The 25,305-nt window shown below is 36.3% G+C and overlaps 6 protein-coding genes across 7 annotated transcripts; 1 reads left to right on the forward strand and 5 right to left on the reverse strand.

The window, feature by feature from the left end:
- Positions 1–345: 345 nt before the first annotated feature.
- Positions 346–2,082, forward strand: LOC145905914 (activating signal cointegrator 1 complex subunit 1-like). Its single transcript, XM_082993239.1, has 3 exons — positions 346–583; positions 904–1,438; positions 1,521–2,082. Exons 1-3 carry the CDS (start codon positions 411–413, stop codon positions 1,839–1,841), a joined length of 1,029 nt encoding a protein of 342 aa, XP_082849365.1. The 5' UTR covers positions 346–410; the 3' UTR covers positions 1,842–2,082.
- Positions 2,083–2,322: 240 nt separating this feature from the next.
- Positions 2,323–5,714, reverse strand: LOC145906880 (mRNA turnover protein 4 homolog). The gene is made up of 7 exons (XM_082994343.1): positions 5,630–5,714; positions 5,496–5,554; positions 4,590–4,693; positions 3,710–3,859; positions 3,080–3,231; positions 2,785–2,861; positions 2,323–2,655 (listed from the first exon to the last, which is right to left on the reverse strand). The coding sequence occupies exons 1-7, from the start codon at positions 5,655–5,657 to the stop codon at positions 2,323–2,325; spliced, it is 903 nt and encodes a 300-aa protein (XP_082850469.1). The 5' UTR covers positions 5,658–5,714.
- A 737-nt stretch (positions 5,715–6,451) lies between these two features.
- On the reverse strand, positions 6,452–11,074 carry LOC145905955 (protein disulfide-isomerase TMX3-like). Its single transcript, XM_082993288.1, has 8 exons — positions 10,891–11,074; positions 10,424–10,579; positions 10,047–10,181; positions 9,682–9,862; positions 9,203–9,344; positions 8,667–8,835; positions 8,136–8,349; positions 6,452–7,670 (listed from the first exon to the last, which is right to left on the reverse strand). Exons 1-8 carry the CDS (start codon positions 10,965–10,967, stop codon positions 7,365–7,367), a joined length of 1,380 nt encoding a protein of 459 aa, XP_082849414.1. The 5' UTR covers positions 10,968–11,074; the 3' UTR covers positions 6,452–7,364.
- A 918-nt stretch (positions 11,075–11,992) lies between these two features.
- Positions 11,993–14,864, reverse strand: LOC145905900 (zinc transporter ZIP1-like). Its single transcript, XM_082993221.1, has 2 exons — positions 13,850–14,864; positions 11,993–13,438 (listed from the first exon to the last, which is right to left on the reverse strand). The coding sequence occupies exons 1-2, from the start codon at positions 14,111–14,113 to the stop codon at positions 12,413–12,415; spliced, it is 1,290 nt and encodes a 429-aa protein (XP_082849347.1). The 5' UTR covers positions 14,114–14,864; the 3' UTR covers positions 11,993–12,412.
- A 4,714-nt stretch (positions 14,865–19,578) lies between these two features.
- LOC145905315 (uS5 assembly chaperone PDCD2L-like) lies at positions 19,579–22,293 on the reverse strand. 2 transcript variants are annotated; one of them, XM_082992483.1, is made up of 8 exons: positions 22,179–22,293; positions 21,852–22,012; positions 21,344–21,404; positions 20,888–20,957; positions 20,471–20,703; positions 20,063–20,187; positions 19,833–19,975; positions 19,579–19,726 (listed from the first exon to the last, which is right to left on the reverse strand). In XM_082992483.1, the coding sequence occupies exons 1-8, from the start codon at positions 22,269–22,271 to the stop codon at positions 19,659–19,661; spliced, it is 954 nt and encodes a 317-aa protein (XP_082848609.1). In that variant the 5' UTR covers positions 22,272–22,293; the 3' UTR covers positions 19,579–19,658. The 2 variants fall into 2 exon arrangements, with proteins under 2 accessions (XP_082848609.1, XP_082848608.1); XM_082992482.1 differs by having other exon boundaries at positions 19,579–19,772.
- Positions 22,293–23,447, reverse strand: LOC145905316 (stathmin-1-A-like). Its single transcript, XM_082992484.1, has one exon. The coding sequence runs from the start codon at positions 23,405–23,407 to the stop codon at positions 22,787–22,789; it is 621 nt and encodes a 206-aa protein (XP_082848610.1). The 5' UTR covers positions 23,408–23,447; the 3' UTR covers positions 22,293–22,786.
- Between the last annotated feature and the right edge of the window lie 1,858 nt (positions 23,448–25,305).

Below are 25,305 nucleotides of genomic sequence, written 5' to 3' on the forward strand. Positions count from 1 at the left end.
TGTAGGTCTACGAATGGTGTTAGTGCACATAGCTCTACATAGATTCACATGGTTGCACATAGCTTCACATAGTCGCACATATAGTATAGCGACACACAGTTGCACATAGCTTCACATAGTGCAAATAACTTCACACAGTTGCACATAGCTTCACATAGTGCAAATAACTTCACATAGTTGCGCATAGCGACACATAGCTTCACAAAGCTTCACATAGTGGCACATAGCGACAAATAGCGGCACAATTGTGGCACAAGCACATTTTGGAAGCACCCGTAAATAGGTACGTAAGTTTCAGGTATCGGGGAAACCCCAAATTACGTCAGAACAAATTGACATCATACGTAACCTCGTCTTGCATTCCACATTATAAAGTTTGGATGCCGTGATTGTTTCGCTAGCCATAGCAGATGAGAATGGACATACTTCACCCCCAACTCGTTAACATAGAAGGTCGAATTTATTGCAAATACACAACTAGCTCTAATTTCGCGACAGAGGAAAGTTACAATAAGGAACCTGACGTTTGTTGGGGTGATGAACCGCTTTGTGACTCAACAATAACAAAAAATCAAAATGGAAGGTGATTTATTTGTATACTTAAATATTTGTTAACCAAGTAGGCATATTTTTAGTTACAGCTACCACAAACTCCTGCATGTGAATTGTCTTCTACTTGTTTATCATCATTTATATTACTTAAATTCATTCTGTTGTAATTGTACATACACCAAACAACCTGGTTGATTTTGTAAATGTGCTTATTTATCCAAAAGTATAATGGAAATGATCACAATTTAAATTTGCTTCTTTCTAGTGAATGTATACATAGTTTTAATATTTGTTGTGATGGTTTGATTTTTTTTGTGCAATTCCATTTCCATACATTCTTTGAACTGTTAGGTATGAAGCATCTCTTGACGTCCCTTCAGCACTCTTCAAACATGTTATTGGGAAAAAAGGAATCGTGAAACACAAGTTGGAACAAGAAACCCACTCCAAAATCACAATCCCAGGGAGAGGTTGTGAAGGAGATATCGTTGTTACAGGTGACAAATCATCATCAGTTGCATCAGCAAGAAGTCGAATTGAGCTTCTTGTGTCTGAGAAACGATGGAGGGAACCTTTTACACACTTTGTGTCAATTCCACTACAAAGTGAAAATGTTAAATCAAACTTTGAGAAATTCCGTTTACAAGTCATGGAGGAATGTAACATTGATCAAGCACTTTTCCAAAACCCAAGGAAACTTCACTTAACCATCTGCACTGTGGTTTTATTGAATGACTCTGAAGTGGTGAAGGGAATAAGTGCATTCAGAAAATGTGTTGAAAGACTTCAGTCAGATGTTCTTGGGGGAAAACAATTAAAAATTAAAGTTAAGGGTCTTGAATACATGAATGATGACCCTGGTGCTGTGGATGTATTGTATGCCAAGGTAACCTCTAAGTTTATCTATTAACCTTCCTAAGCTTTGCTTTTGTTTGATAATATTGCAAATTTGTCTTTTTCATTTGAAGGTTGCAGATGAAACTGGTTCCAGTAAACTTCAAGAATTTGCTGATGAAATTGCTCAAGAAATGTCAGAGATGGGTTTTTCTGAGAAGCAACATGACAGAGTGAAGTTGCATGGAACTTTACTAAACACAACATTCAGAAAAGCCAGGAATCAAGAAAAAAGTCGAAGAGAAAAACGAGAGACTTTTAATGCCAAGGAGGTTCTCGACAATTATTCTTACTTTGATTTTGGTACAATTCCACTTGATAAAGTTTGTTTATCAACAAGAATGACAACAGACTCAACTGGTTATTACAGTTCTGTAGATGAAATCAACTTGTAATAGCCACTGTGCATGTAGTTGCTTCTTCTGTGGAGTGCGTTATGTATTATGGCAGAAATTTAGGGTAATATCTTTTACTAATAAATTGTCTTCAATAAACATTTCATGATTAAATACTTTACTATTCTAAATGGTTTTAAAGATGTAGATTGCATGGCTTCTTTGTAGAACTACCGTCAAAAATCTTTGTTGTGCCAAACAGTTACGGTTGGCCCCCCAAAAAATCTTGATTTGTCATGTATTTGGGAGTAATAAGTCTGTTTTGGATAGCCTTAAAACAGTACATGCTGTTATAAAGTGTAGCCGTCAAGAATATAGTAGCAACATAATTCAATTGACAAGAATGAGGTTGTAAACGAGGAGCAACCGGTTAAAATGGAATAGATCGCAAACCTGTTTTCAAACCCCGTCTGGCAATACCTTACTGAACATTCCTCTCTGTTGTAAAGAGTTAAAACACAAACACAGGAATTTAACAACACTATTTTTTATTTCTTATTCTTGATGATCTTCTTGGTGTCTGGGGGATTTCAGCAGCAACTGAGTCCATTATTTCACTTTCAGCCACTTTTGGTTTTACAAGAACTTCTTCATCTAACAGGATTTTTTTATCAACAGCAATCTTCTCCTGATCTTGATCCATCGCTGTATTATTGTTCACAAAGTCATATTCCTGGTCATCTTCAGTAACTTTGATTTTGTTGAACATCTGTTCATGTGGAGTGGATTCGAACACTTCAAAATCTCCACTTTCCTTCTCCCACATGCATTGCATTTCAATGCTGAACTGGGCCATCACAATATTCAAAAGTTTCTGTAAATTTTGGCAATTTGTCACAAGTGAAAAACAAATTATTAAATAAGGCAAATTGCTTTTAGGAAAATATTAACACACATGCGTTTGCATTTTTTTCTAGTTTAAAATCTCATTAAAAAAACTTACCAGAATTTTGCACTGTTCCGGAGTTAAAAGATCTCCCTCTTTACAAACTGTGTGAGGTTCCAGCATTGTTACAATTCCTTTAACAACACAACAGCTTGATATAATTTCATCACTGACACTTACAAAACTTCAAACAATGTTAATGAAAACAGTATAAAAACTTCAATGATGTTAAGATAAAGGGGACACACAATAAAATTTTTGTCCAGTTCTACACCAATGGGTGACACGTTCCTTATTTGAGATAAATGGAGTTATAATGGCATGTTACAGGAAGCATATCTTGTGTACTTACCTTTCTTTAAAGCCACAGGTAGTCCAAGTTTTCTTAAGTGTGGCTCAATGGCGTGTGAGAATTGTGTTAGTGGACCTTCATCCAGTTCAACTGTGCTACTTGCAGTATTCCCTGCCCGTGCATGGTCATGCTCACAATAATCGTGAAACCATCTTTCAAAAAAAATGATTTGTTACAAATTTTACAATCATCTGTTAGCAACAATAGAAATAGAAAATAACTTCTGGTAAGCAGGAAAATAATATGGCCAAAAACCAAATTGTATGTAACTTTTTGTAAACTCTTATTTTTTTATTCAGTTTGGTTATATTATCTTAATGCACAGCAAACAAACTGGATAAATGTAGGTTTTAATGGCAAAGTTTATTTACCAATTATATTCAAACTAAAGTCCATTGATTATATAACACAGTGTTTATAATAGTGTAGATATATAATTTAATAGTGCTACTAAATTCTACTGCTAAGTAGAGTTGGGCTTTTTTTCAACTAATTAGTTTATGTTTAAGAGAGCCAGCCAACTAGAACAAAAACGTTTTGATACAAACTTAACAAAAATAAAATAACTTTTCTTTTTTAAACAATAACGATCTACATAATTTTTTAACCTGTATATCAGAAGATACTTACTGGACGACTTCATCTTTTGATTTGCTTGTGAACAAAAGACCGACTTCATTTTTAAGTTGAGAAGCAAGTTTGTTTAATCCATTCTTCACCTCTGTTTCTTGAGTTTTACCAAATGCCAAAGCCATGACCTTGTTTTTTCCGTAGAAAAATCTAAACAAAACTAAAATTTGTCAACATGGCACTCGAACATTTCAAAAGTTGTTTGACTTAAAGGCGTCATTCTTTGATGTAACTCAATGTAAAAGTAAGACCTAGGCAGTGAGGAACTTATGAGAAACAATCAAACATTGCTATTATTATTTTATGCCATTATCTAACGTAATCAGGTCAGTCCATATAATCCTGGTGCTACACCAACCATGTCGACACACTGATCATGGCATCAGTTCTTTTTTCATATGAAACAAGACACTGTTAACAATAGTATGAGCCAGTCTCTTTATTCTCAGAATTATGGACAAGTTGTTAAGTTAATTGCAAATCTACGAAATGAAAAACTTGTATCTAAATTACAAAATTGGCCCCAAGGATACGTTAGATCATTTAGTAGTGACTAAATGTTGTGTGGTCTGCTGATACACATATATAATCTAACATTAATACACACAAAATTATATTTACAGTTAGCATGTACTGTTACCTTTTTACTTAAATTTAGGTAAAATTAAATTTAGATTTTTTTGTCACAGGTGTTTTTCAAGTATTAACACAGAAATATAATCTGACATGGAAGTAAACAAAGACATTAACTGATAGTGGACATAACATTACCTGTTCAAACTAATAACATACGTATACACCTAATAAGTTTGTACAATTACCGAAGAGACCTCTTTCTACATTTTATCAGGCCTATTATGACATGGATAAGTGTCTTCACCTGCTGTGTTTCCATGTATTTCTCACTTCTTTCAACTTGCTGTTCCTCATGTTACTGACACTAAACACGAACACACGTTCGTACAAATCCAAACACTTCCTCACCTACAAAAAACAAATGTAAATAATTGATAAAATGATTTTTACAAAAAAATCAATTGGTTTGAGTTTGTATCTACTTTGTGGAATTAACTGAACATTATACCTGGTTTTTTTTTTGTGTCATTTGTCAGTCATTGACACAATTTTTTTAGAAATGACACAAAAAACAAAAGTCGTTTCGGACACAATGTCCGAAAGGAAATTGACTGATAGATTATTCGAGCGTCTCATCAGTATGCGAAAATTCGCTTTGTGTGGCCCCGGACGTCGCTTTTGTGATTCTCGGTGAATCGTTTTTGAGCGGCCGACAGTCAATAACACCCAGCAGGAGGCGGATTTTGCGACTGTTATGCGATAAGAATACACATACAGTTGCATGGTTTGGTAACAATAGGGATTGTCCTTCCTTTGTTTTTTTTAATTAAACAAACGCAATGACCAAAATAAATTGAAAATGTCCTAAATTTTTGCTGCCATTTTGGTCATTTGACAGAAATTTTTTGATGAAAAAAAAAACCCAGATTATACATGATGCTGCTGTGAGAGTCTTGCATACAAAAACAGTTTGCATGTTGCATAAATATGCACATGTATTGCAGAAGTTTTTCTGTGCAGCTATCAGGCAAAACTTTTCCCTATTGCAATTCTTCCAATCGCAACAGAGTATACTAGGCCTATTTGTTTAAAGAAACAACAACTTTTGCCAAAAAAGACTTGACTTGTGCACCAGAAGTTGGTGGTGCAGATTTCAGAAACAAATTATTTACGTAGAAAATTTTTGTATAGATAGAAATGGAAAATTTACCTCTTCAATGAGATTTTGTTTAGTTTCCAAACCTTTCTTTTTCGTCTGAGTCAACGAAACTACAAATTATAAATTTCAGTTAGTTTCAACCAAATAGCTTCACTACCTCACAGTGAAGTATGTTTTCAACTTACCTCGTTTATCTCTTCGTGATTTTGGCATCGTTATAAACTAGGAATCGATTGAATAATTTTCGAAATATTTTCCACAAGAACTATGGAAAGAAAAGGGAAACCACCGAAAAATTTACCTCAACCACGTGTTCATTGTGATTTCCATGTTTAGGTAATATTTTTATGCTCGTAAATGAATTTACATTAGTGTAGTTTTTTTTCTTATTGTTTTCAATTGATACTCCACCTTAATAGTCATGAATCACTCTAGCAACATGTTTTTAGAAGCAAACAAGCATACAATTCCTCATGAGCGGATCCAAGAGTGGGGTTTCTCAAACTGTGTGGACGTGAGGCAGGTTTAGATGCAGCGCGAAACTTTTAATTTAAATTGTTGAAGACTACCAGTGCAATTGGCTGTAATTAAGAACAAACAACTTACGGAACCAAAAGCAACCCCAAATCAAAGCAATTCGTCCACACAACCAAGGCCACCGGTTGATTCCTTTTATGACTTCAATTTACCTAAAAGTTTGGTGTGCCGCAAGTAAGTGTGTCGTGAGCCTAAAAGGTCTGAGAATCCCTGCCTCAGAGAATATGTTGTATGGTACTAAAAATACGCTGCATACAAAAGTGTTGTCTTTAAATTTTCATCATACTGGCGTACTTTATCAGTTGCATTGCGATCTCCTCGTATTACTTTTGTTGCGTCACAATGAGTTTTGCATCATAACCGCCCAACAGCTTCAGTAATCCCAATTCTGCCCAGCCTCAAAGTCATCAATTAAAGATCTTACAACTCCTGCCAATGACGTCATGTACACACTAAATTTTGGTCTGTAACCTACTTTATATTTCACGTAGAACCGAAATATACTTTGACATGATCGGATTTAAGCCAGGTTAACACGAAATACGGCAGTAAGAAGCAAGACCAAGTTCACGTGGCAACAAAAGAACATAAGCACAACGGGAAAGGAAATATATTTGGTGCCGATTTGTAACGAATAATGAAGTAGGAGTAACATCACAAAACATAGGCAGTATTTTTATGAACATTCATATCTAAATTTAATCTCAATATCTAATAAAACACAAAAATAGTATTTAGGCGACCGAAAAAAAATCATTTTTTGTTGTGGCGACAAACGAGAAGATCAACGTAGACACATGTACGCAATGACCAACAAACAAAAGGAGAATAAAACGAAAATTTGGTCAAAATCACAGAATAACCCTTACTTTCCATTCTATTGCTTTTACTTGAACGAGCCACCTTTGTATTGATTTACTAGAATTGATGAAAACAACTTAAAAAGCGTGATAGCCACAGTGTTTCTGGCGAAATTAAACCAGGAATTTAAGATCATCTTATTTTGAACATTCAATAAATTTCCTATCTACTGGAAAAAAATGTAATACATTGCAACATCATTTTTATTGGATTTTGTCAATAAAAAAAAAAGGTTGAATAAACCTCTTGTTCTACTTCGTAAACATTTTTATTTGTTTGTAATTAGAAAATTTAACAGACTTGAACACCACAAGAGTGTAGTAAAATATAATTTCATCTAGGAGGAACAAAACTATCGCCACACACAGAAAAGACAAAAACCAACCATATATGGAGACCATGCACACAATTAAGGATCCCGTCCCAGCACACATATTGATTAGGAAACAAACCACTTTACCATGCAGTTGCCATGGAAACAACCACAACACGACCCCGCATGTTTCACTCCTTGAAACAACTCTACTCCAGATCCTGCGATTCCTCCTCTCTTACCCTCCTTCTTACTCCCTCTCCTCCTTCAATAGGATCTCCTCCTGCATCCGGGAGGTGATCCTCATCCACATCATCATCATCATGTAATGGTGCGGAGCGTTCAGGATCATTTGGATAAGGTGGAGGTTCATCTTCATCCTCATCAGTGGATCTGTAATCCTCCACCGGTTCACCTTCAGTGATGGTGCAGAGGCAGACACACATCCCTATGATAAGGACTGTTGGCATGACGATCACCAAACTTGCAATGATTGGAGTTTCTTGAAACATCCCCTGAATAAAATGAACAAATATTTACTTAAATTGATTTTTAAAAGAAGCAAAGTTTGTCTTAAATAAACAATAACTACTGCCAATAACTCAACTAACTATCTATCTATCTTATCCATTTAGAGTTGGAAACAGTTTATGATCCCATTTATTCCTGTATGCCAATTGTCACTCTTTATTGTGTGCAGCGCATTTGAAAATATTTACCACTTCCATGATGATCAATCTATCAAGATTACTCATTCTTATGTGTAAGGTTTAGTTGCAGAAGATTGGCTTAACTGTTTATTTGCCTTTAGTCAAATGACAAACCAGGGTACTGGATACACAGTTAGCACTTTCCCCGTTTGCCGTCTCCTTGACTTAACCTTTTACTGTTAACTATGAAACTAAACATTTTGCATATTGTTGATATCTGTATCAACCAAATATACAACCCTTTCACAATAAACAGAACACCTCACTTACCACAATAGAAAACAACAAATCAGAAATTGATCTTTTGGTTTGTTGCCAAAATCCTCTTCCACCTTTGGCAGCAATTTTTCCGGTCTTCACGTCATTGAGAAACTTTACAACATTTTCATGGCTGAGTTCAACTTGTGGTTGGTCGGCATCGTTTAACACAAAGTACTCGTACGTCTGACCATCGTAGACCAGGACATTAGGACTGGAGATTGTGCTGAAATAAAAAACAACAAAGTAAAATGCCTAAACTACCATTGGACAACATAGTAACATACATCAAAGTAAACAAAGGCTCCAGGCAACACACACTAAAGTCAAAAACTACATTTAATGGTTTGTATGAGAAGTCTAAAATCACAGTATATAGATCAAAAACAAACAATTTCTGCAATTATTTTTACAATTACTTTAAAAACAACACAGTTGTGTGCTAAAGTGTTACGATTTTTTAGTTAAAAACACTAAATCGAAAATCTACTTTTTTTAATATTCTTGATTAAAACAAAACTTCAAAAGGTGATGAATTATCACCTGTAAGTCATGCTGTTTGCAATCTTATTGTCTTCAATCCAGCAAAATATATAAGGATGTTTCCTCTGCAAAGCTAACGTTTGCATTGTCTTGTTAAGATCTTTGTTGTCATCTACTACAGAAATAGCGAACTTTCTCCTGGCTGAGTTAAGTGAGTGGAATGTTGAACCTGTAACCACAAAAAAATACATTCCAATAAATGCCAGAACTAAAAGTTTAATGAAAAACAAAACATATTTACCAATGACACAAAATCTTACACACCAATAAATCAGAAATATATTTTCATGGATTGTTTTTAATCGGGAAATAATACAGACTTCTTTTATCCAAACACATGGCAGGCAGCACCGCCCTACTGCACAGGTCCTTACTTGGCGATCATAGGATATTAAGATCACTATATTTACTGCCTTGGTTTACGAAGCCAGAAAATCTAGTCATTTTAACTTTATGAATATTCAATTACACATTATTTGTGCATTGGGAGTTACTGGTTACAAAGTATTAAACAATTTTTTTCTTCAAACACTCACCGGTTAGATGATTATAACTTGGAAACTGTTCAAGTCGTATCCAGATATCTATGGCTCCAGCTTCGGCTCCATGCTTTGGGATTTCATAATATTTCCTGTCTTTAAAAACTAAAACTGTTGGATCCAATTCAGGCTTGATATCCTGTTAACAACACACTGATCAAACAAAGCTGAACAAAATACTGAGAAATGAATGACACAACTTGGTTTACACATTTATCAAGACATAGTCTTTGGCAACCTTACAATTGGTTCAGAAATTTTGTGAGATTTCTTTCTTTCAGGATTTTTGCAATAAATTTTATTGGTATAGACCATTATGATAATAGATAATAAATTTTGAAGAAGTTCATCTGTGTGTGGTGCTATGACACGTCCTTTTTGTCAAATGCCAAAATAAACCTCATCATTCTAGGTCCATCTAGGTTGAAACCTATGCCTTAAACAAGCCTAAGGGGAACATGATATTTAATACATACCTGTGACAATGTTGCTTTGGTTGTGGAATAGAAATCAAGATTGGTGAATAGCAGACTGGCAGCTTTGCTGTATGCACTTTTTAAAGGTTGGTTATCTTCTCCAACATAGAGATAAAACACATCCTTATCTTTCCGAGCCTCCTCTAGCTGTGCCGTGGACTTAATGGGCAACACCTCGGGCCTACAGAGATAAAATAAACATAATTTCGGGCTGAACAATCACATTTGCACATATATTGGGAAACAAATGTACATCTATTATATATGTAATACAGGTTTTGAATAAAAATAAATCATTTGTAAGCAAATATAAATGTTACATACTGTAAAAATTAATTATCTTAGTAGTAACAAACAACACCTACCCCTTGGCACGAATGGCAAAAGACATAATGCTCTGTTTGCTTCTTGGTCCGTTGTATTCAAATGTTCGACCAAATTTAAAGAATTTAATCGTTGGAAATCCACGAATTCCATACTTGCTGGTAAGACTGGAATATCTAAACAAAATTAATTAGCATCCATTATTTGTGTGATCATCATTGTCACAAAAATTTTTTATTTATAGTTTTTACAAAACAAACAGACATGTATTTAATTTACCATAAAAAATATATTAAAATTGCTGAATTGTTTATCATGAAAGTCAACATTCAGATGCTGACGTGGTAGTCATATTTATCTTTCCTATATTTACAAAATAAATCATATATATATTGTGTATATATATGTATATATATACTTTGTTGCATCTATTCGTGCTATGGCAACATCTGGACTGTCAATTGCCATTTGTCGACCGATTTCTAACCATGTTGGTTCCAGATGTTTGCAGTGTCCACACCATGGAGCGTAAAACATCACCAACCAGTTGCCCTGGGAGTTTACCTCCTCAAACCTGCACATAAAAGTAAGCAACCCCTGATCAAAACAATCGAATGTATGATTTTTAAAATTTTATCAGCGATGTGCCCAAAAATTTAGCTAACACATTAGTATTCAAAATGTGTTGGTTTGCAGGGAAAAAAATGTGTGCGGCCTAAAATAATAACTTTTCCATGAGAGGTGCTACTCTAACTTTTTTAAAAGCCATGATTTAGAAATGGGAATTCTTTACTGTTATGAGAGAGAAGTAAGGGATCTAGTGAACAATTGTACGTAACTATGTTCCACAAATGATAGTAACACCGAATTACGTCATAAACTTACTTTTCGTTCAACTCGAGGACCTTCGCCGAGGTAGAAAAAATAATGGCGGACGTAATATACAATAACAAAACTCCCATACTGTAGTCTTAGTTATTTTGGAGAGTCTTCCAACTATCTACACTATTACTATCAAACAGAATAACTGTAAACGGCAGCAACCGGATTCTGCACTTACACACTTTAGGAAAACTTTGAACGCCAACTACTTTATCATTTTACGTGGTAAGTGCATAATTTTTATGTTTTCATACGTTATGTTAACTATTAATACAAGGTTACAACATGGTCCATATTATACTAAAACCACAACATTAATATTTGTAGACAATTAACAGTATTTATACATTATTATTTTTGAAAAGCGAGACAAGAAAAGCTGTGCTTCCGGTGCGACTTGAACTCGCGACCCTGGGCATTTTAGCCAAATCTTGCGAAGATCTCCGGTGAGAATAGGACAAGTCAAAATTTGATTGAATTGGCCGCGTGTATTTATTTGATTGAATTGACCGCATCCCTTACACTTATACGAACTCTAGGCCATAGAATATACTTATTCCTGTAAATTTTCTACTTTAGTTTCCCGGCGTTAACACCATGAGCAGCACGAATTCCGTCGCATAGCACATTTCTAAAATCAGTCCAAGGCGAGACACTTGCCAACGTCATAGGAGTTATGGTAGTATTAGTGATTATAATTGCAGATCGACGTTGACCGAAAGGTACCACAAAGTGGAGACTAGTGTGCCTGCTAGTGTAAAAGCAAGCACAGTGCCACTTAACAGCTGCACTGATGAGACCTTACAGGTCGAATCAGTGCGTGTACACAGCCTGTCTGCAGCTTTGTGATTATAACCAATTTCTGCAAAACCATTTATTCCAAAATAAAATGTTAAAAAATCTCCAGAGAAGATGTGAGAGTTATGTGCATGACGTCATCCTATATACCTGGGATGCTTTTCTGCAAGAGAGTAAAATCTTTTCAGGTTAATATTGGGATTGGATATATTGTTATTTATGTTCGCCATATTGCAGCCTAACGCTTTGAATAACGACTGTACAAAATAAAAATACGAAATAAAAAACTTTTCGACAACAACAATATCAACGAACAAACACATTTGATAAAATTTATTGCTTATAACAACGTGAAAAAAACAAACAAGAGTAAAGTTCAAAGGTTACAAAAGGTGATAAATCATAAAAACAACAATGAATGCTTTCCAAGTTGTGAGCTTCATACATATTTTGTGATATTTGGAAGTTGGTTTTAATGAATGGATTTTAAAGGGAGGCACCATTTTACCTTTGTTAAAAACACGAAACAAATTAATCACGTAAGAAACTCTTTGTAAATTCCTAAAATAAAATTTTAGAAACATTACAACTTGCTTCGATGAATGTTTAGTCAGGAAAGCTATTCGAAAATAAAGAAGTCAGAAAAATCGAAAAATCTCTACAAGCGTTGAAACTTTGCTACCACAAAAAACACACAAGAACAAAACGTATGTATGCAATTCAACAATCAAACAAACTGTAGACCAGTTACAGTCGCAAAACCCAACAATAATATCAACAACTTGTACATCTTTTTCACAGGAATCTTGTTGCCATGACGACTTGTGTTTCTCCTCCGAGAATCGTCCTGTGACGTCGGTTGGCTCCCTAGGTCCTCGGCGTGGTCATGGCCACCTTTAGCCGCGTGCGAGAATTCGGACGGAATGACCTCGACGAAGGTCACATATAAAAACGTGCCTGAAGCCAAACACTCGAGCACGGCGCTGGCTATCAACGTTCCCGGAACATTTATCAAATTCGATGCAAGGCCGATAACTTGTGTTGTGGTTTGCACGGTTGTCTCTGTGGACGCAGTCGAGTTGGGGAAATTCCCCGAGTCGACCGTCATAAAAATTCCCACAGCACAACCCAGTGGCGACGCGGAGCAAAAAATGAGCGCGCAAACCACGGCGACTGTGGTGTTGGCAAGGGTTTCGAAAAGACGCAAACCCAACCCGAAGGCAAGCACGCTCTTGTGCACAGATATAGCCACGAACAACTGAATAAGAGGAGATATTGATAACTCAAGTCCCAGCGCAAGACCTTCGAATATCGAATGAATCGAAAGCATCGCGATCAGAACCAAGGACCGCGTGCTCTCCGATGACGTAAGTGAGTCTCTTCGTCCCCTCGTGACGGCAACAGCAACATCGTCGCAAGATGAAGAATCTGAAGAAGAAGATTCGCAATTTATCACCACACCAGAGGAAGATGTTGAATCTCTCCTCATCACGGAATATGGCTCCGACGTTCTCTTACGCCCACAAGTGGCCGAAACCGCATGTTCAATAAACATGACCACCAGAAGTCCGGATGCGATCATGAACTCCGTGATGGGGAAGTTTGTTCGGATGCTGGCAGCGTCGAGGACCTTTTGGACCTGTAGCCGGGATTCAGGGAGCAGTTCCAGGAGAAGGATGCCAAGGAAAAGTCCTCCGCAGAAACAATTAATCGCGCTAAGGATGTCGTAACGGCAAATCGACTTGTGTAAGTGCTGCAAAAAATCAAAAAATGTTATTTGATTTGCGCATAGTTTCATGTTATTGTTCTGTATCAACGAAGAAATTAATCCTTGTTTGTTTTACAATAATTTTAGTTGACAGATATGTAAAGCCTATGTTTCACCAGTATCGCCCAAACCAAGCATTTCCAACACAAATATGCAAACTTTTGAAAACTTTTTTACCGGTTGTTTTTCGCATGGCCTCTAGTGGAGAAAGGTGTTGGCAAAACGCTTTACGCAGGGCATAGAAAATTTATTGCCAGTTTCATTAGCGATAAGCACGAAACATTATTTAAAATTTGCCAATAATATCTGATATCATGTCGCGGTATTTCGACACATATCTAAATTCGGGTTTAAACGATTTTGATAAATCGGAAACACAAGAAGAGCCAAACATACTTTTAAATGTTCCCGCAATGTAGACGAGGAAGAATTGGTTTCGCTACAATCTTCATCTGACAACAGCGCATCAGTCTCCGAAAGTACATCGTGTCCATTACAGTGGTGAGTATTTCTGCCCGACCTTGATCTCCATATAAGGAAAGGTATCATGAGACCAAACAGCAGGCTTAGTATCCACAGTACAAGCGCTGACAGTATTTTAGCTAGGATGAGATCCATCACGAAGCCGGATTCCGAAACATTGCTGAAAATAGGCAACATTCATTAGTATCACAGGGTCATAGAAACCTATGTTTCGTTAAACCACCAAAGGTCGGTACCACGTTCCATTAAGAATTCAACGGCTGGTGACTCACAACTGGTTACAGGAAACTTGAATTAAAATAGTTACGATTTACTTATTTAAGTAATGTCACTTTGCGCACGACAACACAAAGGCTTATTTTTCCTTCAAAATCAATCGTTGCGGTAGGATTTTTCTTTACTTTGAAACTTTAGAACCAGCAGGTCAAGGGAAGTTCAAACGCAATCAAACAGGCCAGATCTTACTGACGAATAATAGCATCGTATTGCGTAACAAAGGCGCCAGTCCTCACAAAGACCACGTGCTTTAACATAAAACAAAAACAAGACAGAAGCAATTTGTAACCTGAGAAAAGCGACAACTGACACATTTTTACTGTCACAGGACAATTAAACCCAAAAAGGTACCCCAGAATGACTAAGCGTAAAAAAATCCTTGTTGTTTCAAAAATCAAACAATGGAAAACAAGGAAGAATTCGGACTGCTTTGTTCGGTCACAATAGTATCATGCGCGCGCAAAAGAATTCCCAACCACGTTACCGGTGATAAAGCATACTCAGTACATTTGGTGCCGATCACGTGTGGTCTGTTACGACCAATTTTACCCATTTAACAACACAACAAAACGCACACAATTAACCCGTAAACAAGTTTATCCGCTGACACAGACAAAAAAACGAAGGTCAATAATCAGAAAATTGCGCAACACAAAAGGTTTAGGTACAGTGACGTCACAATTACCCCGCGTAGTTGTACGCTGGACTTTATACTCTTAATTCTGAGTGAAATGTGTCAGTAAAATCATTTGCTGATGAAATATGGGGACGGCCACAGCCTCGACCTGTCAACAGGATCATGGTGTTATGTTAAATTACTGAGCAGCACTACATGTACTGTTATACTTTGGATTGTAAAAGCATTTCATGTTTCTTACTAGCTCTGGTGTTATAGACTCGTTTCAAGCGTATGTACACATTATAATATGTCCGGAAATACATTCAAGATCGAGCGACCTTGTCTGTTTGACAGTTTTATTCATAGCACTGGTGATGAAATGACCAGACAACCGCTTCCAGACACGACAACACTGCGCTGTGCGAATCAAAACAAACTACCACAACACAGACTGGTACGAACACTGCTGCCTGCATATGAGTTACGATGCAATACTGGAGCTTAAATCGCCAGCTGCGAAACGCTGAAGTCATAAACACAAGTGTACTTTTGTAGCCCCAGGCAAGCTTTGCTATTGACTGGTATCTCTCTTGCTGCCATGACAATTTCATCTTTAAAGCTACGATAATTGATGAAGCCTTTATGTTGCCAGTATGTAAAACTTCTGCTGATGTTTTGCAACGTTTTTTGCTGTAAGAAATAGAGCGACTACAAAACCAAGGCAACAGTCATAAGGTTGTGCAATGAAAGTCTGTCTGCCGGTGTTCAATCAATTGCTATTGTAACGCTTGAATGCCTCGAGCCCCTTTTTCTCCTTGAAACAAGTAGGACGGCATGGGTGGAAAAGATGCCCAAGCGAAAACTGAAATACAATTACACGAATCAATTCCAAAATAACATTACGACCAATAAAAAGTGTAGTTTCAGACCACATTTTGCTGCATTCGTTTGTAATCTTTATCGCAAATAAATGAAAAACTATAAACAGGCTTGTAAAGTTAAAGACCAACACAATCGCTTGCTCCAAAGCGTATTGCTGAAGTTGCCCGACTCATTGTTGCGTCAAAATCGCCTACTCATGACGCGAAGCTAAAACGAACGTTTTAAGTTGGCATTATGACGTAATAAACATGACAACGAATAGGGCACGCATGAGTAATCTCAATTAATACCCTCAAAAGGAGCTAAATCAGCAAAGTAGTTCGAGAGAAACCGGAAGGGGATTACAAGAGATTAATGGTGTTAGTTATCTTACAGTTAGTTATGTGGAACAATTTACAACATGCCCAGTATTGTTTTGTTAACAACAACCATCTCTACACGATGGGTGGCCTCTATAAACGCGTAAAAGCGATTGATGATTCTCTGTTGTAAATTCCTGTCTGTGTTATGTCTTTCATATCTTCCATCAAAAGATGACACACAATCAAAACATGCATTTGCCTTCTCTCTCAATTACAACTGCATTATTACAACACAATAAACAATAACCTTCATAATAACAGTTCGTATAACTGGATTAACTTAAACTTCAAACCGATACATGTTGTTAGTAGGCAGCTGTTAGTAGTAAAGTAGTGATGAGCTTACCAGCACCCTTAGGGCAAATAGCTACCATACCTCACTTAGTGTAACGCATACTTGCTTCGTAATAACGTACTGCTAATTTGTTTTGAGCCGTTATTACAGCTTAACGCACACGTACGACTTGTTAAGCCCGATTATTATGTGTAAGTAGCTTTGAGAAACGGAGCATGTAATTAAAGTTCTTTGAAACTTTCCTTTCAAGCACACAAAAAAACCGTTATGCCGAACAACGGAACCAAACACATGCTACAGTTTTGACATTTTGCTACTTTCAAATAACTGATGATACCTCTACAAAATGAAATCAACTATTTCGAAGTTACATTCTACGGAAATTTGTGATAAAAGTATAAGAAATAGTAGCACTACACGTTCGTGGCCAGCAGTTCTAATTTAAATACATTGTCACAAAATTAACAAAAAATTAAATCTCCGAAGACCACTAACTTTCCATTGGATGAAAATAAATTTGTAAAACAGACAGAGTATTTTGCGCTCTTACCTTCAATACACAACTACATCACCATTGACCCACTCCGCTATTGTGTTCGAAGCTTGAGATAACGCTTGTATACAGTCCACGAAGTGCCTCCTATAACACGGGAAACGAACCCCTTTGACGCAGCGTGACATCACAACGGCCCTTGTCACGTGATGCGAGCGCAAGCAAATAAAAGACATGCGTCCGGTACGGTAAAAATACAGTCATTGACAGCTTCAATCAACGATCGAATAATTGTGACGAAACAGTATCCTCTCTGTTACCAAGAACCAAACGATTGTCTTCCTGTCTTCTGTGTCACTTACTTAACATCCTCTAAAAGTTATTTAGGCATATTTGGGCAACTGTCAACTTTGTAAGTCATTTTTTATGGTTTTTGGTCCATGCAGGGAAACTAGAAAACGCAAATATTGAACAGATTGACCAGAGTTACAAAATTTAGAGTGTAAAAAAATTTCTACGCGATTTCCTTCGTCAAACGAAAACTTTATCTAATCTGTTTTCATACAAAATAAAACTAAAATCCACATCCGTGTTCCTTGATCTTTGTACATTATCGATACTAGTTAATTTTTAACTCATAGCAGAATCTTGTAACATAAGGAAATATGTGACATCGTCATTTACCACAGTAAGCTGGTGTTGTAACCTTGTGTCACGTTCTCCCTTGTTTCAATTTACTTGATCTAATGATAAATATTAGCTAATTATTTTGATAAACATAGCTGCTATATATATATATATATATATGCGCATGTGCTGGATTAAACAAACAATCCTTGTTGTTGTTCAATAATCATAAGTTGTTGACGCATAAAGTATTTTGCTTTCTCCTGCCCCAACATGACTACAAAAGCAACCCCACACATGAAGAAAAGAAAGGTCACACCAAGGGCAAAAATTGCAGTTCATTCTCTCAACTAACGGCTTAGTATTCAGTGTCCACAATCAATAATGACTATTCTGTCACGTGATTTAAAAATCGATCACCAGCGAAATATTCCCAAATGTCACGACAAGCAGATGAGATTCTTTGAGTATTGTTACGACACTTTTGGGGGGTGTCGACTGCAAAATCAAAACTCACAACGCTTTGTACAGTTTGTTAACAGTGTTGTTGAATACAGTGTTCAATACGAGTGAAGTTAATCTTTCTTGCACACAGCACGGCCAAAACCGTGCTTCAAATACATAACTGGTATTTTTGCTCGTTTTAATGATTACAAGGAAGAAACAAATTGATTGACGAGCTGCCTTGGTTGCTACTTACGCCTTTTTCTGACACGTTCGGCATGACAGCCCTGCAGCAACAACTTCAGAAACCGGTATTTTTTTTTCAGGGAGAACAGAAAGTGCGAAACTCTCATCTACTTTCCAAATACATTCACTAAGTTAATCACGGATGTAAACTCAAAAACACTTTCACAAAAGTGAAACTGCCTAGAGTATGTTAGTTTAGGACATAGGTGCACGGACATGTGCCAAGTTGAAAATGGCACGTTTAAATCATATATGGTATGCTGCGGGTATATGTTCTGTTACTTCAGAATGGTTTCGTATCCTTTTGGTAGAGTATACGTATCCTTTGTTGCTAATTGAGGATTTTGTTTAACAACGAAGTGTTACACAAATTTTTTGCCGCAGAAACTTATATAAGTTGAAAAGGAACCCCCAAAACATTTGCCGATATATTTTATTTTACTTTCTCGTGCGTATCTTACCCAAATCTTATAATAAACATATTGAAAATTGTTTGCCTGAAACCAGGCAACAACTTACGGAACCTTCATACTTTGTTCGAATTACAATAATTATTAGAGCGTCAACCAATTCTCGTGGGGGGCGCAAGCTCTATACCAAAACGTCAGTTTTTGTAGTGACTTTAATGTCCTGTACTGTCTGGTCCGTTAATAAAAGGAGGCGTGATAGAAAAAAGGTTATGAGAAATACTGGTGTAAACTGACAGGCGTGTATAAAAGCCGATATATACTAGGGGTTTTGTACAATTATCCTACGCATTATGTTATAAAATATGATACAGCAGAACTAAGTTAATCCGGATTCGATTTGACCGGATATTAGGATTTGGGCTGGCGGTAAAAAACATTTTGTAATCTTTCCCGAAAATCTTCGGATAAAACGGACATTTAATCCTGATCATCTACAATTCCAGACAAAAGATGCCCTGTTTCATCCCGCAATTGGGATTTGGGTGAGTTTTCTGCTCAAATCTTTCATTCGTGCATAAAACTTCCGTTTCAGTTGCAACAAGATTTGCTCTGATGCAACTGCGCACATTTCCTTCAAAAATCCACTTGTTTTCGGTATTACCATAGTTTGCCAAATTTATTATTGGCCAAGCTGGACTGCATTTACACCACAACTTCTATTACGACCTCATATCCCGTAACTGCGTGGTGGCTCGTCGCCGAATTTTGTGCATTTATTGTGGAAAAATGTTGCTCTAATGTTGACGTAGCAGTCCGCCATATTTTTTGGTAATCTCGGCCGGATTACGTGCTGCACTGCATTTTTTTGTATCTTACTAACTATTTATTTTTAGGCTTGAAGCAAACGTTTTCGGGCAATCCGGAACTTAACCTAATCCGGATTAAACGAGTTCTACTTACTAATCTTATCTCGTAGCTGAAACAGGAAAATAATTGTTTTTTTGTATTTGCTATGAAGAAAAATTGACGAAACAGAAATTAATCACATCCTTTGGGTTTTGAAAAATTTCAGATCAGGGTCGGGGAGGTACAGCGCACGTTCTGGAACAGCTTCGTTCGTGACGTCATCCCAGCAGCTTTTTGAGCAAGTAAATATTAAAATTGTTCCAAATTCCACGCAATCTAGTGTGGAAAAAGTTTCAATTTTTAAAGAAAACCGTAAAGTTCACACCAAAATTTTACCTTCGGTATCGTGTTTAAGAAATGGAATAAGTCCTGGCATTAGCTGGAATTCAAATGAAAGTTTTTCGTTGCAACGTTCACATTTTCCCGCCAATTCCAACTCTTCCTCTGATACAAGTAATGGCGCCCCCGCGTGGCAGTACCTACAATCATGGCACACTAGCTTTATCAATTCTACGCCACTATTGGTTAAAATATTGGCACAATTTTGAGATAAATCCATATCTCACCTCACAACTTGTTCTCGACACAAACCAATTTTCTTTGAAAACTTGTGAAAGTTTTTATCTTGATGCTCACTTCTCTCGTAAGGTTCACTTGAAGTCAAAGTTAGTTCTTCAGTTTCTGGATGAACCTAAAACCAAGTGGTCTGACATGTTCAACATTTTATCAGAAGCTAAACAAAGTCGGTTTAGTGTTTATTACAAAATCAAAGTTGCATGTAGTAGTGGCATTAAAATCAATCATAAACAGTTAGGAGAACTGCCACGAACTAGAGGAATGTTTTTAAATAGAACTGTTTAAACTCACACTAGACGATGGACTATACAAAATATCAGCGGCAAATGAAGCTATAGAGCCAATAAATTTGTGCAAGAATCCACTCCAAGTGTTATGTATGCTTTCATTATAATCACCTGTGATTCTTGTGAATTACTTTGATAATCTTTAATAAGTGTTTTGATGTAGGAGTCTTTCGTTGGATCATAATTTCCCAAATCTTCCTCACCAAACACATTTATGTAATAGGAAGTAAAGCATGGAGATTGTTCATTAACTTGACTGCAAGAAACCGTCGACTCCTCTTCACTTGTGTTACCATTAATTGTAAGATGCCTAAGATCTTTAGTGACATCCAGTGTCACAATACCTAAAACCATGTTCATTTATTGCTATTATTGGCAAAATATTATGACGATAAATGATTTTGTATTTCAACGCACAAAATATCATCAATTGTCTTAGGTTTCAAGACACTGCTAAGCTAAATGTTTGTGAGTAAACTTGACAGGATGAAAAGCAATTATTGACTCTGAATATCATTACATACTTACCAACCTCATCACAATTGGTTTCTCCGTCATCACCCCAGTCATCTTCTGTGTCATTCCAAGCAAAAATATTCTGAAATAGGATAACCTTATAACATTTTTGGTCTTTTTTCTTTTACCGTCTTGTATAGCATTGTGTTTATTTATACCTGATGAAGCGAGAGTTGCTCGCGAAAGCTAGTGTACTTTACAATACAAAAGTCAGTCTTCTTAAAGAGTGCCAAAACAGGAGAACACAATACTGATACGAAACATTTCATAATTTCTGGTCTTGGCACTTTTGAAAAAGACTGATTTTATATTTTCTTCATGTAAATAATGGTGACAAAGTGCATGGTGGATCCAAGGGAAAAACTACCGTTGGATGGAAGTTGGAAGTTTGTACTTTTTTTAATGTTTTTTTTGACTTTCATTTGAAGGAAACTTTTCAAAATTAAGATTTGAAATTGCTCATTTTACCTGATCAGGTTTAGCAACATTTTGCTTCACCTCCAGATGTTGATGGCGCAATACAGTCCACCTGAAAAATACAAAATATAATTTTGTTACACCAGATCATCCACAAAACATAATGAAGTTAAAGTGGTCGAAGTCCTATATTGATTTGTGTGATGAAAACAAAAACCTTCCCAAGATTGGAAAGAACCATGACTAAAGCATGCATAATTTATGTGGCACGCAGAAAGGTAGTGGCACCATTCGATGATGCAACACATCGACCATATGTCTCAAACTGTGGCCATCTGTTTAGCGTGTTACCTAATCTAGAGTTCAAAAATATTTTTTGAGGCATGTTTTCCATTGTATATATACATATTACCAGTATGAACAAGTATTCTTGCACTTAATTTATCACATTGCATTACCAATCGCTAGTGTTATTGTGTGTAAAGTAAAAAGCTGTGTTATTTAAACCTTACAATTTCTGGGAAATATCTTTGTAAGAAACAAAAAGACAGGAGCTTACCCATCATTTTTGCTCCAACATTCTTTCTGCAAACAACAGAGAACATAAATTGTTCGATGATATTCAGATTTCTGCAGTGGGCAGTAAACTTGTATTGCCAGAAACTGTATCTTCCCACAACGATGGCAAGTTTGTTTCATCGCTCGGTTGTCAAAAACATCCTGGACACAAAACATTTTTCCATTGAAATTCAAAACCATGAGTTCACTTAAATCAAATGCATATTTACACTTAAACAACAAAATTTATCAGAAAAAAATAACATTTGGCTGATGTTTAAATGTCCATATTTTTCAGTTAAATTACTGTTTTAAAACTGTGACTTACAGGTAATCCCCCAATTTTGTTTGTTTGCCAACTATCTTGCTTTGAATGAACTTGTTCATCAGGAATGCCAATCAACACAGAACCAGCAGACATTTTAAAACAGATCTTACAATCCTTCAACAAAAAACATTAACATGACCAGAAAGGAAATATTCGGAACAAAGGCAAAATTTGTCCAAGTCAACAAGGCAGTGGCAAGATGGTGATAACGAGCAAATATGGCAAGTGAGACACATAGGAAGAAGCATGCAAAGACAAGAAGTCTATGTACAACTTTTGTGGCAAATTGAACTCACTGTCGCACAAAAAAACAACACTATTTTGTATCAGACATATTGCAAGCATTGCAGGTAATGATTTAGTAGGATAATTTTTCACAGTATTTGACTTTGATAGTACCAGTGATGTGGAATGCGCAAACAGTTAAGACAAGCAGCAAAGTATTACAACCACAGTTTTCAATGATAGAATTGAAGCCAACAATATTAATTGTTCTCTATTATCAACATTTTTCCAGAGAAGCACCAGCTTTTTTGAGAAATTTAGACCAACAAGCATGGCTACAGTAACAGCTAGTATGGACATATGTACATGCTACAAATATTACATTATGCACAATCAACAGGATCTCCATTGTTAAGTTCTTCAAGTTTCTTCTGGCGAACTTGTTGTGCATGATTCTCCTTCTCTTGTTGCTTTTCACGAACTTGTCGAAGCATGTTTTCCCGACGCTGTTCCGACTCCACCAGTTTCTGTTGGATTTTTACATCAAGATTTCCATACATGACATCAATTTCGTGTTTGACCTTTTCACGAATTTCATCTGGTTTCATGTTGAGCTCACGAAACTTTTGGATTTTCGACTGGAGATGAGCCATGTGGTTGTCTTGGTACTGACACATCTTTGCCTTGAGCTGTTCTTGTGCCCATTGCATAAATATGTCGTTTGCCTCGGCTTTTTTCTGCTTCGCCTTCAAGATCTTTTCCTCTTCTGCTTTGAGATTGTTGATCAACGCATCTTGCTGAGCTTTTCTACGTTCTTCTGCCGCATGCAGTTTCAATTGGATTTCATTCATGGAGATTTCCTTTTTTGGCGTACATTTAAGTGGACTGAGCACAGCATCCCCATTTTGGCAGGGAGGTTTCAGAACAACCTCAAAAGCTTCTCCAGATTTCCTTTTGTCGATTGCCTTCACCTCCATCTCTTTGACTCGTTGTTTAGCAGCCATTTTTGTCTCAAATAATTAAATTTGCACAAATAAATGAAAATACAACTAGGAATAAAAATATATTTTTTTAAAATAAGTTTATTATCATCAAGATACAATTCACGAGTTTAATTTCAGTGAAGAAAAAATCCCGAAATTTGTAAACTTACAATTTATTCTAATCCACACCATTTCATAACTCATATAAACTAACATAAAATAAACTACTAAAATATAGGAAACTAAATTAACACAGATTTTTGTTGTTTAATTGAATGATTTTGGCATACTTTCAAACAGTAGAGTTTAAAGATGACTAACAACATATTATTTTGCTTATTTCAGATAAACATGAACTTTAACTTAGTTGAAAGTGTTGTAAAGAATTACTGTTTAATTTCAGGAAGTTACAAGTGAAATTGTTAGGACATATTTTGCATAGTGCATGATTGATAAGAAGACTTGTTTTTCCCAATTTTATCAGCAATCCACACAAAAACAATTAGTTAACGCATTAACACACAAAAGATGTTAATTTCTCCTTGCAATCCTCGAAAAAAATCCATAGTGCAAATTAAAAACTTTACAATAAAACATACAAAATGTTTGCTAGTCAATTCATCATCTGAGTAATCAACACTTATTAAAGAAAATTCTCTGCACAAATTTCTAACATTTATTCTTTGTTACGCCTGGAGGGTTTTTTCCACGAACGTTTGCGCAGGCAAAGCAACATTTTATGTATACAAATAATGTGTTAGTTTATTTTTTGCTGATAGAATTGTAAAATCCTTAGTGCACAAACACAATTAATCCCTTAGTTAAGTTAACACAACCAAAGATAAACAACTTACAAAAAGCACAAGGTTTAATTTACAATAGTTTACAATGAGTGTGCTTCATCATTTGCATTCAATAGTTTCGAAAGAAAGCAAGATCACAACCCGATCACGTCCCATCAAAAAAAGAAAGGCGCGAATAGAACAAAAATGCCGCGAAATTAAATTTATCCGTACCTAGAGGATCTCCTTTACTCGTAATCCGCACTGAGATCAGTGGTAGGTGGAAGTCCCTGATTGGATTTTATAACATAAATGTTGATGCTATTTATATTTGTTCCTTTAAAGAAAGTGTACTCAAAATTTGTATTTTAATTTTCTTATGCTTGCAGGTTTTCCATCTACTGCCAAAATTTTTAATTAAATCCAATGCGGCCTGTCGTAACCTATTACGGTGTTGCCAGGCAAAAACGTTACAATATTTGATGAATTTGGGACATAAGACAACTTAAACCACCACAATCAATCAATACACGCCATTTCACAACGAAAAAATCTTGTACATGTGTATTCCGCATAATTTCGTCGTACACGTGCGTAAAGCGATCAAACGTGGAAGCTGTAAGCACAGAATTATTGCAACAATTTTTTGCACACCACGAAAGACCTCTTGCCTGCATTGTTTCCTCAAGCAATCCCTAGTTCATTGGATTGCAATATTTTTTATTTATTTGCAAAAATAATATTTCCTCCGCACCATTGCTGCTTGGCAGAAACGAATCGAGTTGCATTGTTCAAGTTTATGTCGCACCCAATGCGTGTTTCTCTGAACGCATTATTACTCCCTGCGCCGTACGATCGTTTCGTTTGACGGGAAGTAAACACATTGGTTTACTCTTGTCGTGGTGAGTTAGTGTCAGAATACGTGATTATAGGAGTTGAAAGTGTCATTGACAAACCCGCTCAATGAACCGCAACCCGTAAAAATAACCCGCAACTCGATGCTGAAAACCAGCCCAATTGGGCGGGAATGTCACCACCCCTGCGACACTGTTTATCACCGACCGCGGGCCATATTTCCAATCACCCACAGAGAAAAAGAACAAACGCATATCGACCGCTGACATTACCTCATTACGA

Source organism: Ascidia mentula, chromosome 6 (assembly GCF_947561715.1).
Source record: "Ascidia mentula chromosome 6, kaAscMent1.1, whole genome shotgun sequence".
In the NCBI taxonomy this organism is placed as follows: Eukaryota; Metazoa; Chordata; class Ascidiacea; order Phlebobranchia; family Ascidiidae; genus Ascidia; species Ascidia mentula.

Coding starts and splice junctions, on each gene's coding strand:
- LOC145905316 (XM_082992484.1), bottom strand. CDS start 23,407: ATGGCTGCTAAACAACGAGTCAAAGAGATGGAGGTGAAGGCAATCGAC.
- LOC145905914 (XM_082993239.1), top strand. CDS start 411: ATGAGAATGGACATACTTCACCCCCAACTCGTTAACATAGAAGGTCGA. Junction 584..903: donor ACAAAAAATCAAAATGGAAG/GTGATTTATTTG, acceptor TTGAACTGTTAG/GTATGAAGCATCTCTTGACG. Junction 1,439..1,520: donor TGGATGTATTGTATGCCAAG/GTAACCTCTAAG, acceptor TTTCATTTGAAG/GTTGCAGATGAAACTGGTTC.
- LOC145906880 (XM_082994343.1), bottom strand. CDS start 5,657: ATGCCAAAATCACGAAGAGATAAACGAG. Junction 2,862..3,079: donor ACCTGTGGCTTTAAAGAAAG/GTAAGTACACAA, acceptor GTGTTGTTAAAG/GAATTGTAACAATGCTGGAA. Junction 2,656..2,784: donor CGGAACAGTGCAAAATTCTG/GTAAGTTTTTTT, acceptor CAAAATTTACAG/AAACTTTTGAATATTGTGAT.
- LOC145905955 (XM_082993288.1), bottom strand. CDS start 10,967: ATGGGAGTTTTGTTATTGTATATTACGTCCGCCATTATTTTTTCTACC. Junction 10,580..10,890: donor GTCCTCGAGTTGAACGAAAA/GTAAGTTTATGA, acceptor TTTTATGTGCAG/GTTTGAGGAGGTAAACTCCC. Junction 10,182..10,423: donor GCACGAATAGATGCAACAAA/GTATATATATAC, acceptor AATTTTGTTTAG/ATATTCCAGTCTTACCAGCA.
- LOC145905315 (XM_082992482.1), bottom strand. CDS start 22,271: ATGTCTGCTGGTTCTGTGTTGATTGGCATTCCTGATGAACAAGTTCAT. Junction 20,188..20,470: donor GTAATTCACAAGAATCACAG/GTGATTATAATG, acceptor ACTTGGTTTTAG/GTTCATCCAGAAACTGAAGA. Junction 19,773..19,832: donor TCTTAAACACGATACCGAAG/GTAAAATTTTGG, acceptor TTTCCACACTAG/ATTGCGTGGAATTTGGAACA.
- LOC145905900 (XM_082993221.1), bottom strand. CDS start 14,113: ATGTTGCCTATTTTCAGCAATGTTTCGGAATCCGGCTTCGTGATGGAT. Junction 13,439..13,849: donor CATTGCGGGAACATTTAAAA/GTATGTTTGGCT, acceptor GATTTTTTGCAG/CACTTACACAAGTCGATTTG.